The sequence below is a fragment of the Delphinapterus leucas genome, chromosome 2 (assembly GCF_059928025.1).
Source record: "Delphinapterus leucas isolate spDelLeu-1000000601 "Yukka" chromosome 2, BTC_Dleu_Yukka2, whole genome shotgun sequence".
Taxonomy (NCBI): Eukaryota; Metazoa; Chordata; class Mammalia; order Artiodactyla; family Monodontidae; genus Delphinapterus; species Delphinapterus leucas.
Genome location: NC_143130.1, coordinates 154515880 through 154531472, shown reverse-complemented (window position 1 = coordinate 154531472; position 15593 = coordinate 154515880). Strand labels below are relative to the sequence as shown.

The 15593-nt window shown below is 48.5% G+C and overlaps 1 protein-coding gene across 1 annotated transcript in view; it reads right to left on the bottom strand.

Moving 5' to 3' along the window:
• Positions 1–13916, bottom strand: part of FLVCR2 (FLVCR choline and putative heme transporter 2) — a 61296-nt gene extending 47380 nt beyond the window's left edge. Inside the window, exon 1 of the mRNA XM_022576507.3 lies at positions 12825–13916. Within this exon, the coding sequence (XP_022432215.1) occupies positions 12825–13493 (669 nt within the window). The 5' untranslated portion in view covers positions 13494–13916. The remainder of the gene's footprint in view (positions 1–12824) is intronic.
• Positions 13917–15593: the final 1677 nt, after the last annotated feature.

Genomic DNA, 15593 nt, shown 5'->3' with positions numbered 1-15593 from the left:
TCAGCGACGAGAAGACCATTCCCCAAAGCGCCAAACCAGAACACCAGTCGTCCGTCTTTCCATTCACATGTTCTCAGTCCCCACCACGTGCCAGGCATGTGGCCTCTTCCGGCCTGTGTTCTACGAACAAGGTCTTTAGGGGGGTGACCTATTTCTAGAAGGGTGGTGATGTCAGCCCCAACCTAATTCATCAGCAGAGACTGGACAGGAAAGTCTGCTTAACTTCCTGACCTATGGTGTCAGTGAGGAGGATCTGTCAGCAAATATTCCCAGGACAGCAGCTGGGATGAAAGAAAGGCCCAGAATCCAGAGATTCTGGAGTCTGGCGGGGAGGGAGAAGACGGATGTGCATTCAGGGAATGTCTGCGGAGACTCATCTGGTTCAGGAACTTTCGCAACCCCTTTGACTTTAGTGTCCATCCTGTGAGGCTGGCTTCCTTATTACAGAATAGGTAAGCTGATGCCCAAAGAGAGCAGGTGTCTAGCCAGAGGCCCCAAATACGGGGCTCAGCAGAGCCGGGTCAGGGTCTCATGGCTCCCACACCAGGAGTTCTCCAACTTCAGGGCGCATCACAATCCCTGGCAGATAATCAAAACCACAGATTCCTGAGCTCCACCCTGGAGAGGCTAATTCCTTGAATCTGCCCCAGTGCCCAGGCATCTGCATTTCTAACAAACACCCCAGGTGGTGCTGGTGGTTCATGGAGCACACTTAGAGACAACTGACCTCCACTGCCCCAAGGACAGAAATCAAGAGCTAATTCTCAGCTGCTGGCTTCCCTTGACATCCCAGGCAGGGACAGATGGTGGGACCAGTGTGTGCTCCTGCCTAGCTCCTCGGTAGAGAAGCAACCGGCCTCTGAGTTCATCGAGTGGCTCCACAAACATGTCCAGCCCCAAACAGGAAGCTCGGGACAAAGGTCTGAGGAGGCGAGGATTGCTCAAAGGGCAGCCACCACCCCAAACAAACAGCCCATTGCGACGGACCCTGCTTTAACGCCATGACTCATGGAGGCTCACTTCCTATATTTCTGAGTCGATGGGCACAGCAAATGGCCCTGAGCGCAGACAGCAGCTTCCAGAGCCAGCATGGGAGTCCCAGCCATGCCAACACCGCAACATGGAGCAGAAATCAGGAACTTCCAGGCGAGAGGAAAAGGAAAAAAAAAAACAAAAAGGAAGAAAAATAACCTCCAACCTTGCTCCAGCTTCCGCGCCCCCTCCCTTCTGGAGCCGGCAGGGTTGTCTAGTCAAAAGGGATCTCCTGGAACTGTAAAGGGCTCGTGTTCACCTCCTCTCTAGAGAAAGAATCGGATGGGAGCCAAAGCAAACACCGCTCCACTCGTGGTTGCCAGGCACACTGTCTAATCCCGAGAAATTGGTAAGCAAGTGAGGGCCGGCCCTACCTCCCATCCCCCTCCCGCAAACACACATGGTGCTGGTGCTCTCTGCCCTTCCGCTGGGGCAAGACCTCATCTTGAACTGTGTGGGGCTCAGAGGCCAAGCTACAGTTTTTGCAAAGTCTACTAAAGGAGAGATGCCTGGAATAAGGTGGGGAGGCAGAAGAGCCAGGATGGGCTTCCAGAACCTGCAGGAGACCTCCGACCTCTGAATGACTCAGCAAAGACAAAGGCCTCCGTCCTGAAGAACAGAGAGAGAGGAGATGCTCCCTTGGGTTAAGTTTGGGATGGTGCTAGATAGAAGTCAGGAGACAGAGAAGAAAGGAGAGGAAACACCCGCTTTCACCTTAGCCCTATAGTTCTTCGTCATCCCCGATGGGGATCTAACCAATTCGCATGGGGCTGTTTGATGTTGGGGGTTGGGGGAGGTGAAGGCAAGGGAAGGACATCCTGTTAACAGCGTTGTTGGATAAAGATCAAGAATCAGGCAGTGGAAAACAGCTGTGTCCACCTGATAAGCCTGGGCACCCCACTTCCTTCAGTAGAGTCTTAGGTTTGTAAGACTAAGGTCTGATGTGCAGGGATGGGAACTGGCCCAGTACCTATGTCATCCCTAAGACCCCAAAATCTTCACCACAGACAACCGGTCTCATCAACCACATACTGGGAAGATAACACCGTCTCCTGGCACCAGCACAGCTCTTAGTTTGAGTAGCTCTCAAGAGGAACAAGTCCCCATCAAGATACTGCCTGGAAACTTCCAGAAAGGCCCACCTTCCCCTATTCACCCAACTCCTGGTCGCTTCGCTTGTTGAGAATCGGCTCATAACCATCGCCTCCTCAGGGAAGCAGTCCCGCTGGCTCCCCGCTACTCACTCTGGGGTGTGTCCTCCCTCCCACACGCTGTGACCCCTGAACGTCCTGTGCACAGGTACCCTTAAGCCTGCCACACGGTGGTACTGGGAGCAGTTAAGTGTTGGCCTCTCCTTCTAGATCAGTGGCCAACTACCTTTGTTGATGATATAGTAGTGATAGCATCTGTTCTTCATTTAGCAGACAAACTCTGCTGGCTAAGTGCCCCCCACTTACTGTCTCATTTACTCCTCTCCTCCACTATTGCAGGAGCCAATATTATCTCCATCTTACAAAAGAAGAAGCCGAAAGTTAGAAAAGTTAAGGGTCTTGTCCAAGGGTACACAGCAGAGCTAAAGATGTGTTCTCAACCACCCTGGGTCCAGCAGAGTTCAAGGCACCCCGTAAGTAATGAGTAGCTTTTTCCACTGAAGGAGTAAGATTGAGTCACGTCAGGAAGACAATCCAGGCATGAGAGTCCCTTCCTGCAACCACCTGAGCTCTCAGCTAACTGAGTGGTCACCTTAATTCCTTTCAGGAAAGGAATACCTGTTCATTAATTTGTCCATCCATTTTTAAGCGCCTGTTATGCCCAGAGCCTTGACATATGGGAGAGATGTATTAGTCAAGGTTCCAGTCCTTTGACAAGTTTCCCATTTAGTAGGAAAAGGAGGTGGAGGAAGAGGGGGAGACACAAACCCTAGAAAAAAAAAGGCCAGTATCCACAGAAACTCAGGAAGCACACAGAAGGGCAAGGACTGCTTTCCTCCAGCGCAGAGACTGAGATGACGACGGCAGGGGTGAGCAGTTACCCAGGTACCCAGCCAGAGGGAACACCTCCCAAGCAGTGTATCTTTTTGTTTTTGGTGCCAGTAGTAAAATATACATACAGCATGACATTTACTATTTTAATCATTTTTAGCTGTACACTTCAGTGGCATTAAGTACATTCGCATCATCGTGCAACCATCACCTCCATGCATCTCCAGAACTTTTCTCATCTTCCCAAACTGAAACTCTGTACCCATTAAACACTAACTCCTCATTCCCTCCTCCCCCAGCCCCCCAACCACCATTATACATTTTGTCTCTATGAATTTGATTACTCGAGATTATCTGTGGTATAATAAAAATATATTTGGTCTTCATTTCTGGTTCCTGGCACAGAGCTCTAAACCCTGGGCATTTCCTGAGTGATAGGACTGTCCTTTGTTATACATAAGGATCCTGTTTCCAAGGACTGTCCTTTGTTATTCATAAGGATCCTGTTTCCGTCACACCTGAGCTTAGGCTATGAGGTGACTTAGAGTGGGACCCCTCTAGAGCCTCAGGATGGAGGTGGTTTCCAGAAGACCAAGTGATAAAGTTTGGGAACTTTCAGCCCCACCCTCCCCCCACGCCTGAGAAGCAAAAGGGAACTGGAAATTGAGCTCTAGAAAAACTCTTGAACAAGGAAATTCGGTGAGCTTACAGGCTGGTGAACCCATCACATCAAAGTGCTGGGAGGGTGGCCCACAGAGGCTCTGGCATCTCCTCCATTTGGCTGTTCCTGACTTGTAGACTTTATAATAAACCAAGAAAAACAGTGCTTACTTGAGTTCCCTGAGCCATTCGAGCAAATTACAGAACCTGAGTAGGGCTCGTGGGAACCCCCAACTTACAGCTAGTCAGTCAGAAGTCTGGGTGGCCCCCAGGACTTGCAGATGGAGACAGTCTTACGGGACTGAGCTCTTAACTTGTGGGGTCTGCACTAAGTCATTAGTGTCAGAGTTGAACTGAATTGAATTGTAGGACAGCCAGCTGGTGTTAGAAAAGTGAAGAATTGATTGGTGTCAGAAAAAAAGACAGCTCAAAGACAGGTAGAATCACAGAGTATCTGTTTTTTGTGACTACCTTATGTCACTCAGCATAACGTCTTCAAGGTCCAGCCATGTGTAGCACGTGTCAGAATTTCCTTTCAAGAATGAATAATATTCTATCATATGTATACTTCATATTTTAACAATCATCCATAGATGAACACTTGGGATCCTTCCACCTTTCAGCTATTGTGAAGAATGATGCTATAAACATGGGTGTACAAATATCTGTTCAAGTTCCTGCTTTCAATTCTCTTGGGTAACTACCCAGAAGTAGAAATGCTAAATATATGGTAATTCTATTTTTAATTTTTTGAGGAAATGCCATACTGTCTTCCATGTGACTGCACCATTTTACATTCCCATCGGCAATGCACCAGGGTTCCAATTTCTCCACGTTCTTGCCGACGCTTCTTACTTTTTTCTTTTTCTTTTTTCTTACTGATAACTGTCTTAAGAGGTATGAAGTGGTACCTCATTGTAGTTTTGATTTGCATTTCCCTAATGTTGAGCTTCTTTTCATGTGCCTATTGACCGTCTGTCTATGTATCTTTTTTGGGGGGAGAAATGTCTATTCAAGTCCTTGGCTCATGTTTCAATTGGGTTGTGTTTCTGTTGTTCAGCTGCAGGAATTCATTATATAGTCTGGCTATTAACCCCATATCAGATATATGATTTGCAAATATTTTCTCCCATTCCATGGACGGCCTTTTCACTCTATCGATAGTGTCCTCTGATGCACAAAAGCTTTTAATTTAGATGTAGTCCAATTATTTGCTGTTGTTGCTGACGCTTTTAGTGTCACATCCAAGAAATCACTGCCATCACTGCCAAATCTATTATCATGAAGCTTTTTCCTTATGTTTTCTTCCAAGAGTTTTGTAGTTTTTCCCAATACCATCTGTTGAAGAGACTGGTGATAATTATGTGTCCATGTAGGTTGATCAATTGTAACCAACGCACCACTCTGGTGGGGGTGTTGAAAATGGGGGAGACTACACCAGAAGGGGGTGTAGGGAGTATGTAAGAAATCTCTTTACCTTCCTCTTAATTTTGCTGTGAACCTAAAACTGCTCTAAAAAGTAAAGTGTATTTTTTCAAAAAGGCTGTCCTTTTCCTCTTGGAATGGTCTTGACACCCTCGTTAAAAACCGTTTGACCATATATATGTGAGGGTTTATTTCTGGACTCTCTATTCCTTTGGTCTCTCTGTTTGTCTTTATGCTGATACCACACTATCATGATTACTGTAGCTTTGTTATTAGTTTTGATATCAGGAAGTGTCAGACCTCCAACTTTGCGATTCTTTTCCAAAATCGTTTTGGCTATTCAGCATCCCTTAAACTTCCACATGAATTTTAGGATGCATTTTTCTTCATCTGTGAAAAACATCCTCAGGATTTTGATAGTGATTGCACTGAATTTATAGACTGCTTTGCGTAGTATTGACATCTTAGCAATATTAGGTCTTCCAATCCGAACACAGATGTTTTACCATTTATCTGTGACTTCTTTAATTTCTTTCAGTAACATTTTATAGTTTTCAGCATACAAGTCTTTCACCTCCTTGATTAAACTGATTCCTAAGTATTTTTTTGGATGCTACTGTAAATGGAATTGTTTCCTTAATTTCCTTTGTGGATTTTTCATTGTTAGTGTATAAAAACACAGTTGGTTTAGCAATTATACTCCAATAAAGATGTAAAAAAACAAAAAAAAAAACACAGTTGGTTTAAAACGTTGCAAATTTGGTCTGCTTTGTGTTCTCAGGTTTGCAGAAAGGAACTGGGTACCGGGAGGCACAGCAGTTGGGTGGGGTCAGGGCAAGGGTGAGCAAAATAGCCATGAAACTTTCTACCATTCTGAACGTGGTTTTTTCTTGGTTGGGCGTTTACTTGGTTGCTGTAGATCTTTGACTGATTTCCAAAACTCCCATAGGGAAGATATTTTAGCAAGTTTCTAGTTTATTTAATGTTTCTGTGGGGGAACAAGGGTCTGGAGCTTCCTGGTCCACCATCCACTGATGTCACTCTCCGAGGCTTTAGGCTTAACCTCCAAGCAGCGTATCTTCAAGGAGAGAATCAAGAAGCCAGACTGGTCAGAGCAGAGACAAGGCTGGGAGGGAACAAGAGACAGACTGGATGTGAAGGACGAGGGAGGAGGGGTCCTGGATGCTAAACTGAACACTCAGACTCGATTCCACGGAATTGTCAGGCCCTGAAGAATGCCTGCCAAGGCAACACGGCCAAGACAGGAGTCAGGCCAGGCCAGCCAGAGCCTCTTCTCATGTAGCGCACTGAGTTGAAGGTCAAAGAAACAGAAGGATTAGGAGCGTCTGCTATGGTTCCACCTCACAGGCCTTCAGGGCTGCCCTTAAGGTTCTATTTTCTTAAGGTTCTAATTTCAGAACCTTAAGTGAATCAGAATTACGAGCCCCACCCCAAGCCCATCCTCTCCCCTCAGTCTGGAGAGTGAGTGGCTGAGCTCCCAGCTGCGTCTACCTGGGAACTGGACCCATCACACAGCAGCACAAAACACACCAGCCCTGACAAGAACCTGGCTCCAAGCAGGAGGGCGCCTTCCCACAGCACGCTGCTCCTCTCTCCTAGAGATTGCAAGTCTAATAGTGAGGCTCACCTGGGAAGCCAGGTAAAAACACAGGAGCCTGGGCCCCTCCCCTGGAGAGGCTGATTAGGAAGTCCAGGTGAAGGCCCAGGCATCTGTATTTGGTCCTGGCCCCAGAGGTGAGGCAAATGGTCACCATCTGGGGGAGCACTGGTCTAGCTTCCTTCCCAGAGTCCCAGACTCTAAGCTCATCCACCTGCCGGCTGGCATCTTTGGTGAGGGCTTTGCGATGAAGGAGAAACCGGAACTGGAATTCGGTTCCACTTTACCTTCCCCAGAAGTTTCAAACTAGAAGTTTTATCTGACCCACAATTTTAAAACATGGAAAATAATAATAATAAAATAAAATTTTGGGGCTTCCCTGGTGGCGCAGTGATTGAGAGTCCACCTGCCGATGCAGGGGACACAGGTTCGTGCCCCGGTCCGGGAGGATCCCACATGCTGCGGAGCGACAGGGCCCGTGAGCCATGGCCGCTGGGCCTGCGCGTCCGGAGCCTGTGCTCCGCAGCGGGAGAGGCCACAGCAGTGAGAGGCCCGCGTACCGCAAAAAAATAAAAATAAAAATAAATTTGAGTTTTATCAGCATTTTAAAAAACAGATTTCATCAGCCAGACACGAAGACAAATATTGCATGACTTTGGTTATATGCAGTGCCTAGAATAGGCAAATTAACAGACACAGAAAGTAGCATAGAGGTTACAGAGGAGGACTTACTGTGTAATGGGTACAGAGTTGTTGGGGGTGATAAACGTATTCTGGGCATAGACACTGCCAATTCTTACACAACACTGTGAAACTATTTAATGCCATTGAATTGTACACTTATGAACGGTTAAAATTATAAATATGTCTATTTTACCGCAGTTAAAAAAACAGATTTCACATAAAAATCTGGATTTCTGGTTTCTCTTTAAAGAAAAAACAAATGAGACGATCTGACAGCACTGGTCATGCTGTGTATGGGAACAGCTGGCAGAGGCTCAAGCAGCTGTCACCTTCAGCTGGGACACGTGCTCTTACGATGCTGTGACCCCTCCACACTCCAATGTCACTTTTCCTTTGTCACACTTTCTACGACCTGGATGCTCCTATGAGCATTTGAGGGTTGGTCCTGGCTCTACCCCTTCTCATTTCAGTCTCCACTAGCCTTGCTCTGCTCTCCCAGCCCCTGCCTGGTCCTCTCTTCCAGTCAGAAGGGGAGACCAGCAAGTGGTCAGCCACATGGGCAGGTGCTTCATGTGCCTTGACAATGACAACAAATGAAAGCACAGAAGAGCTTGCCTTCACCTCCCCAGATGTCACTCAGAGCTTGAAAGTTTCTCTGACATTGCAACAGCCAGATTGATAAGCCTGGACTTTAACACACCCAAGTGCCCAGGAGTCTGGAACAAGATGAGGCTGACCATTCACCTCATGACCTGGACTCTTGAGTCAGCCTCTGGACCACCCAGCCTCGCTGGGTGACAGATGATCGGCCAGTCCAGTAAACACAACCTCAAGACTGGACTCACTTTCCTAGAGTCCATCTTTGTCTGCTAGAACCTGCTTTCCAAATGCTTGAAATACGATGGGGTTCAGGACACAATACCCCCAAATTTGGTACCTTGGCATAGTGAATATTTTAAGCTGAAGCAGTTTGAGAGAATTGAAAAGCAGGAAGGTCACTCTGACCCCCTCCCCCGAAACAAGCCTTAAAACCCTCCCGCGGGGCTTCCCTGGTGGCGCAGTGGTTGAGAGTCCGCCTGCTGATGCAGGGAACACGGGTTCGTGCTCCGGTCTGGGAAGATCCCACATGCCGCGGAGCGGCTGGGCCCGTGAGCCATGGCCGCTGAGCCTGCGCGTCCGGAGCCTGTGCTCTGCAACGGGAGAGGCCACAACGGTGAGAGTCCCGCGTACCGCCAAAAAATAAATAAATAAATAAAACCCTCCTGTGGGAGGTGCCCTCCTGGTCACAGAGGAAGGGAGCATCCTTGTCTCATCCTTGTCTCTTCAAGACCCTTGTCTCTGGAGATAAAGAGGCACTGCCTCCAAGAATCCTGACAAACAGGCCTTGCTCAGTGGCCCCCCCCCCCCCGGTTCTACAGACCTCAGACTCCTTAACCTATCACATTTCTCCACCACTGTCTGCTCTCCAGCAAATCTGTCATAGAAGTGCACAAGTCTAACTCTTCCTTCATTTCCTTACAAAGACTCCCGTGTCACCTAAGACTTATATGAAATAATTATGGATGATTTTCTCTTATTAATCTGACTTCGTCAATTTAATTTTTAGCTGGGGACTCTAAGACAGTCAAGGAAAACCTCTTCCTCCCCTACAATTAGCATCATTGTTCCAGACATGGTGGGAAATGTTGCTAGTCTGTAAGTGTAAAATACATGCCAACTTCCAAAGACTCGCCATAGGAAAAGAATGTGAACCAGCTTGTTAGTAATTTTATTATATTGATTACCTGTTGAAATACTATTCTGGATATATTGAGTTAAACCGAATATAGTCCTAAAACTAATTTCACTTGTTTGTTTTACTTTGGTAAAAAATTTACATTTTACCTTTTTTTTTTTTTCATTTTACCTGCTTTTCATGCGGCTACTAGAAAATTTAGTCATATATGTGGTTTGCATTTGTGGCTTTCATTATATTTCTATCAGACAGATAGACCGTGGCTACTGCAGAACTGATTCTGTAAGGTTACCGTATTTTTTTTTTGGCCGTGCTGTGCAGCTTGAGGGATCTTAGTTCCCCAGCCAGGGACTGAACCCAGGCCACGGCAGTGAAAGCTCAGAGTCCTAACCACTGGACCACCAGGGAATTCCCAGGTGACTGTATTTTCTTTTCCTCGAAAAGCAAACTGATTCTCTCTAGGCTTTTTGCTGGGTGGCGCTGTGCTATGACCTGCCCAAGGGTCCCGGAGGAACTCCCTTCTGGTCTCAGGGCTGGAGGCTCTTCATCGGGGCTGGGGCTGCCTTGAAGATCTCTTCCCACTCCCACATCTCCCTCGCCCTGTGCCACCAAGCCGTCCCCAGGCTCGCACACGAGGCTCTCTTCCCAGCCTTGCTCAATAACCATGCGTCCACGTCACTCAAAACCCCAGAAGGTTTTCCCTGGAAACAATGGAACCAGTGTTGTTAACACTGCCGGGCTGCTACCACCTGTGTGATGGTCACAGGGAAGTGCCCCAGCTGCAGTCCAAGACTCCCTGCCCTCCCTCACGCCAGCTCAGGATCCACTGGTTTCTTCTCCCCAGAGCCTGGAGCCCCACCTTCCTGAGGCTGAGAGAGGGAGAACCAGCCCCTCAGCGACCAGCACGTGGGGAGGCACTGCGAATGCCTGGAACTTCAAAACAGAAGGCAGGTGCTAGCTCTCAAATTCTAGAGAAACTGCTGGACACTTGATCACCACCGACAACCCACAACCCTAGAGACACAGGGCCAAAACTTGAAACTCAGAATCCTGCCTTTTTTTGTTGTTGTTTAATATACGCTTTGTCCACCTGAAGACTCAATAATGGCCCACTGACAGGGGCTCTGGGGGTGGAGCTAGCTTCAAACCTCCTTTCTACCACTCAGCACCAGTAGGACCCTGGATAAGGTTGCTCCGTTTATCTGGTCTCAAGTTCCTCGCCTATAACAACAGGGACAACCCCACCCACCTCAAAGGTTAAAAAAATTAAATAATGCATGAAAAAGTGCCTTGCACATAATAGGTGTTTGATAGATATTAGCTTCCTTCCCCTTCAATCTTCCCATAGCAATGCCACGAAGAAGATACTTAAAAACCTCATGGAGAACTGAAAACAAATCCTCTATACTCTCATCTGGTTGCTTCTTGTATGTGTGCTTTTTTAAATCTGAATGTTGGTGCCTGATACAATTTAAGAGGGTGGTAGGAGAACTGTGCGGAGCAGGGATTCTCTTTGCAGCCCTAGCACAGCGTCTGGCAAGGCAGGTGCTTGTTGAGAGAAGGAACGAGTGTTGGATTTAGGCCAGCAGGGACTGGCGCCTCGTGGAGCCTATCAGCAAAGCACTAGAAGAGAGGGGTCAGAATTACCATGAAACAGGGGTTTGGCTGATCAGTGTGATGTCTGCGGCCACAAAGAGTTATTCTCTGGAAAGATGCTTCCAATCTGTTTAGACAGCTTTGTGGAGGCTTTTTTTTAAACTTCAAAGCTCAAAGTGTTCTGTTAATATCTCTTCTCCATTCGGCCATGCTTTCCTCAGAGAGAAAGGTTAAAACATATGCCAAGAACCAAACACAGTCACCTCTACGTGAGGAAGCATAAACAATTCAGCTTTTCATATTTCTTTTTTTTTTTTTTTAGCTTAGCAAAGTGGGTTAAGCCTAAAAGAACACACTAAATTGATGGCTCTGTGATACAAATATATGCTGTCAGGGTGTTTTTAAATGTAAAATTCTTAGCATTTTCTGACCTAAGTGGGGAGTAGGCATGGGCAATGAGTAACTATTCTTACTCAATTTTAAAGATATATTTGGTTTTAAGTTCCTTTACAGCTGTGTGCAGAGGGGTCTGAAAACCAATTCGTTTTTGCTCCATGGTGAACAAAAAAAAGTGTTGGGTTCTCTGATCTCACCAGGCCACCTGAGGGCCCAGTTAGCTCTTCTGCCCTCCCCAAACAATGGGTTTGGGATTGCAGTGACCCTGTCTGAATCCCGTTGGGGCTGCGAATAGGGAGATTTAACCCTCTGGAAGCTTGAGAAGTCCTGCACATCGCTCCCCAGCTTTACCCTCCTATAAAGAAAACATCCAATAATGTCAAACCTGCCAGCAAAGCTGCAATGAGATGTTCAAATTCACAGTCACATCACCTTCAGGAGGGGGTTGGTAAATGTCACCCTTAATACCTATTTTTTAATTGCCTTGAACAAAAAGATCCAACCTGTTTCATCCCCACACTTCAAATCCATTCAATCTTCTGAACATTCAAACCCACAGCTTAAAGAAAACTGGGTAAAGGATTTTATGTTGCTTGTTTGTGCTGAAGAAGCCCTGTCTGTTGCTCTCATTGATTGCTTACACTATTACCCAAGTGGCAGGCCTTACTGGCCCGAAAAAATTTAGCTCAAGTTACCTTTTTGGTGGCAAAGATGAACAGGATGGAAATTTACCTTTAGGGAAGTTTGGAAATTTCTGACCCAAATAAGAACTTCCTAGATGAAAGCTTAAATATTCTAAATGTAATGAACAGGTAAGAGAAAACAAGCCTACAAGAACTAAGGGTTACTGGTCATTTGTTAAATGCATAGCCACAAATGCATGTGCTTGGGAAGAAGCGAGACGCCAGGCAGTGGTCCAGATAAAGAAGGGCCCCGAAAGTAGTTGCTTCAACCTTTCAGAGACAGCAATCAGACTCACGACATGCCCACCTTTCTGGGTCATATCCACACTGAGATGCAAAGAATTTGAAATTCTCCTTCCCAAAAGAAGGAAAGACAAAGGAGTAAGATATGAGCTTTCCAGGTCTTTCCAAGGTTTCTAGGCCTTGAAAATTCAGGGCAAGAATTCGACTCCATCCTGCTGCCCTTGGCTCTAAACCCCAGGGAAGGAGGTTGGCACAAAGCATTGTTCCCACTGTCCTGGCTTCAGCTGTGTATAAAGAAGGTGAGAGCAGCGCCAATGCCACCAGGGCCCCGCTCTGCCTTTCCATGTGGTGCAGGAGATACTGTGCTCTAGGAAAAGCTGGCTGGACAGGAAAAAAGCACCTGCCAACTTCTGATGACACACAATAGTCTGACGCCCAGGGGCTGCTCCCCGGGAAAGAACAGCTTTCCTGTCCAAGCTGGTGAAGTAAGTTCAGGAATGAGATCATAAAAACAGCATGTGTTCCAGAAGCATCCTTTCTGCTGGTGGAGGAGAAACTGTGAGTGACAGCAAAGGTCCCTCCTTTTGTTTCCCCACTTCTCTTACACAGTCACCCAGTCACAATCACTCACTCACACTGTCACACCCAGCCACAGTCACCCAGAGTCACAAACACACTGAAGTCAGAAACCTACAGTCTCCACACAGGGAGGCGTGCAGTACCGTCAACACACACAGTCCCACAGGGAACACTCCCCACTCTCTACCCACCTGATTGCCAAACACAGCTACGGAGCAGGCTGTTGACACCTCATTAGCCCCGAACCAGACAGAAGCAATGCGGGAGGGCATGCCCAGGATGAAGACCTGGGCCACGGAGCAGATGACCTGGCCCAGCACAGTGACTGGGAAGAGATGTGGCTTCAGGCTGCCCAGCTTCACCCAGGCCCCCAGGCAGTTGAGAGCAGAGCCAGTGAGGGCGATGGTGCGCAGGCCGAACTTCTCCAGGAGCCAGGCCACCGGCAGGAGCAGAGGAATGTAGGTCAGCATGTAGCACATGGACAGCCAGTCGATGGCAAAGGCACTGACCCCATAGAAGTTCATGAAGATGTTATTGATGGAGCCGTACTGGATCCACTGGAAGGCGTTGCACATGGAGTAGCAGCTAAACACCAGGACCACAGCCCATCGGCGCTTGCTCACCTTGATCACGCTAAGGTCCTCAGGGCCCGAGCTACTGGGGTGGGCCAAGCCACTGGGTAGAGCCAAGCTACTGGGGTGGACCGAACTACTGGGGTGCGCAGAGACACTGGGGTGGATGGAGACGCTTGGATGGGCTGAGACGCTGGGATGGGCCAAGAGGCTGGGGTTCTCCCCGAGGGCGGAAGTCTGCGAAGGGGTGCCATCGCGCTCTTGCTGGTTAGGCTCTTCATTCACCATGACCACAGCCTCTCCTGGAGCCCTAGACAGGTGCTGAGGACTCTAGTGGCGTCGTCTGGTCACCTAAAGCTGACGTAGCACTTACCCGGCCCGCCCGGAAGGAATAAATGGAGTCCCCAGCCTGCGTAAAAGCCGCGAGTGGGGCTCTTTTGCTCACCCCCAAGCTTCTGCTCTCACTTTTCCTTGGCGTCCTCTGTCCCTGATTGCTGTCCCCCAGCTGCAGACGCCTCAGCCTGGTCCTGGCTCTCGGTGCCTTGTGTCCTCCCGAAGCGCCTGTCTACGTTCACTCTTCCGTCCTGGAAACAGTTCTCTCCGGGCGCAACCACTCCTTGGGACTCCGGTTGCTCCCGGGCGGACTAGCGGCCTCGCCCCCTCCGGCGCACGTGACCGCCCCGCCCCCGCCCCGCGCGGCTTCCCAACCCACGACCCACCCGCCCGCCCCCGCCCCCTGCCCCTCCCGCCTTCGCCAGCCGCTGGCCCGGCAATACAGTGGTTTCGCCACCGCCTGCGGGTGCATTCCTCCCCCACGCCCCGGGCACCATGGAAACCGCCGGGTTAACCCGCACCCGGGCACTGCCCCTCAAATTCATTTGTCCCCTCCCGGGGGACTCCGCAAGAAAAGACCCTCTGTCCTTCCGAGGTGATCCTCTAAATAGAGTCTCCTCCTTGCCGGTCCGCATGCCCTGAGCGCCCACACGGATGCCAGGCGCCCCCAAACTGCTCTGTGGTATCCAAGAGGGATTCTCGACTTTTTGCACTTGACTGGGCTCCCCAACCCTTGCTGGACTTTCGGTATAAAAAGACATTTGTAGATTTCCCGGGCTGGCTGGGGCCGGGAGTAAAGGCGAGCTGCGGAAAACTCGCTTCGCTCCTTGATTTCCCTGCGAACCTGGTTGGGGAACTCAGATCTGAACCTGTTCGTCAGGACTCTTCTTTCCTGATGGCTCCCCGGGCGACCTCCAGGCGAGGAACTGAGGGTGGAGGGAAGAGGCGAGTTCGGAGACGCTGAAGACCCTGTTTTGTGGTGAAATGCCCAGCACGGCGCTGGCTCTGGGCTTAGGCTGTAAATGGTCTCCGCACCCACGTAGCCCTAGGCTGCCACCTGCTGGTCCACAGCCCATTCCAGAAGGTAAGCCCCCAAGTCAGGGCCTCTAGAAGGTCAGGCCTGCACTGATTGATCAGCCCTGGGGAGGGATAAGAGCCCATATCTTCCCTGGGTTCAAACACTGGCTAAGCTGCTCTTGGCGTGTTATGTAAATTGAGATACACCACCCGTCTGGGCCTCAGTTTCTTGGAAAATCTGATGATGAAATAATAGTACACACCTCACAATGTTGTTTTGAGGCTTGCACGAGTTAAGACTTGAAAGCACTTGGAAAATTCCTGGCAGATAGGAAGCATTTCAGGAGTGTCAGATATCCTAACACTTGAAAATCGAACATTTATATTGTGTTTACTTTATTACCTCATTTAAGCATCACAAGAATTCTGTGGTGTAAGAGTTACTGCTGTCTGCATTTTATAGATCAGAAAACTGACCCTCATAGAAGTGCAGTTACTTCTTAAAGTCTCCGCTGACCTAAGGAGCCATAATTCTCAGTCTCATAATCATTTAAGCTACAGCCTAGCTACTCAGGCGCAGTCTGGGGACAGCAGTGTGGGCATCCCCTGGGAGCTTGTCACAAAGGCAGAAGCCCAGGCTCACCCTGGACCTACTGAATTAGATGCTGCATTTTAAAAGACCTCTAGGTGATTTGTTTGAACATTAAAGAGCCACTGGGTGCGTGTGCTTTCTTGTTTTCTTTTTAAGTCTTCACACCAAAAATGAAGAATTTAAAGCTCTGGGGCTGTGATTCTCAACTTGGGTTTCACATTAAAATCACATGGGGAACTCTTCACATTCCCAGTGCCTCTGCCACATGCCAGATCAGGATATCTGAGGGTGGACCCCAGCATCTGCATGTTTAAAGCTGCCCAGGTGATCTTAATTTGCAGCCAAGAGTGAGCACCCCTGTGGTGTTAGAATCACTGGTTCCCAGGAGAGGGAACATTGCTTGGAGGCACCCATTTTTTGGTAGAAATTATGGAGCCTTGGATTAT